Below are 1,467 nucleotides of genomic sequence, written 5' to 3'. Positions count from 1 at the left end.
AGAATATAATAAGTGATGATAATACATTATTTTACAAAATATAATTAGAAAACGAAGTCTTGAATAACATTAGGTTATATAAATAAACAGAAATGATATTTTTGAATGTCCATACAATATAGTATTTTGTTGAATAACTTTACTTAGGGAATTAAAAGTATTAACTAATAAAATGAGTTTTAAAATTCTTTTATATATTTCCTAAGTTCTTGAAGTAATACTAAATAAAGGTATCATTTCTTTCATTTGAATAGAATTAATTTGCAAGTGAATTAAATAAAAAATACCTTTTACAGATAATATAAAAATATAATTAATAAAACATTACCACAAATTTATAACATCAATTTTTGAGGAGATATAAAAACCAAAAAAACCAAGTCTATGAATGCCAATAATGTTTGGTATTTTTCATAGTTTTTCTGTTACTAAAATTCTTAGAATGAAACATAAAAAAGAGAAAAATTCTATGCAATTCGGATAAAAAACAAAGTAAATAAAAAAGAAGAAAAACAATTACAGAAAGAAATAACAAAGAAAAGAATAATAAAAGAAAGTGAAAAGTGAATAAAAAACAAAGAGAAAGACAGAAGAACTGTGAAATACATATTCATGAGTGATTTTATTCCGTTGAGGACTAAATCTACACCCGCAACACAATTAAACTGTAATGCTCCTCCATTTAAAAAGCGGAAGGGAGTTGAACAACCAATTGCTGTTAAACCATTAAAAGAAGAAGAAACAGATATTGTTAAACAGAAAGGACAACAAACAATCGTTACCCCAACAGCAACACCTATAGTTCATGAAATAACTCCAACAACTAATTTAATTCCATTTGAAAAAATAGCTTCATCAAAAACATGGAAAAGAAGTAAACCTGTTGAACATAAAGTTATGAAAAACGAAAAAACTATTGGAGCAACAAAACAAATAGACAAAAAAGTAAACTTAGAAAGAGACGAAAAAAAAGGCTCAGGTCCAATTAAATTTGAACAACAAACATTAAAAAATGCATTTTTTGTTAGAAGAAAGAAAGAAAATAAGGAAGAAAATAAGGAAGAAAATAAAACTACCTCTATTCCTTTAATTGACGAGGAACTCCAACAAAATGAAAAAAAAATCATCAAAGAAAAAAATAATCCACAAAACGAACAACCAACAATGGAAAATCAAATCCTTATAACTGAAGGAAAACCCCAGAAAGAAGAACCAAAAGAAGAAGTGAAAGAAGAACCAAAAGAAGAATTGAAAGAAGACACTAAAGAAAAAGCAGAAGAAAAGAAACCTGAAAGTAAAAAGGAAAAGAGAAATAAAAAAAGAAGTTATAAACGTGAGCATGAAGAAGAACAGATAGAAGAGCAGGAAACCTTTGAAATTCCTCCTGAAGAGGATGAGTGGAAACAAGTTGACAAAAGTGGAAAAGTCAGACCTGTTAAAGACAAAAAAGGAGAATCCAAAAAACAA

General features: G+C 26.9%; 1 protein-coding gene across 1 annotated transcript; it reads left to right on the top strand.

Moving 5' to 3' along the window:
• Nucleotides 1–612: 612 nt before the first annotated feature.
• On the top strand, nucleotides 613–1,434 carry ENU1_159480 (hypothetical protein; the record flags this gene model as incomplete). The annotated part of the gene is made up of 1 exon (XM_008860806.1): nucleotides 613–1,434. A coding segment is annotated over one exon (822 nt), but the record flags the coding sequence as incomplete, so codon positions are not given.
• Between the last annotated feature and the right edge of the window lie 33 nt (nucleotides 1,435–1,467).

The sequence above is a fragment of the Entamoeba nuttalli genome (genome assembly GCF_000257125.1).
Source record: "Entamoeba nuttalli P19 unplaced genomic scaffold asmbl_6731, whole genome shotgun sequence".
Lineage (NCBI taxonomy): Eukaryota > Evosea > Mastigamoebida > Endamoebidae > Entamoeba > Entamoeba nuttalli.
The sequence above is the reverse complement of the archived record's forward strand: the minus strand, read 5'-3'. Positions and strand labels throughout refer to the sequence as shown.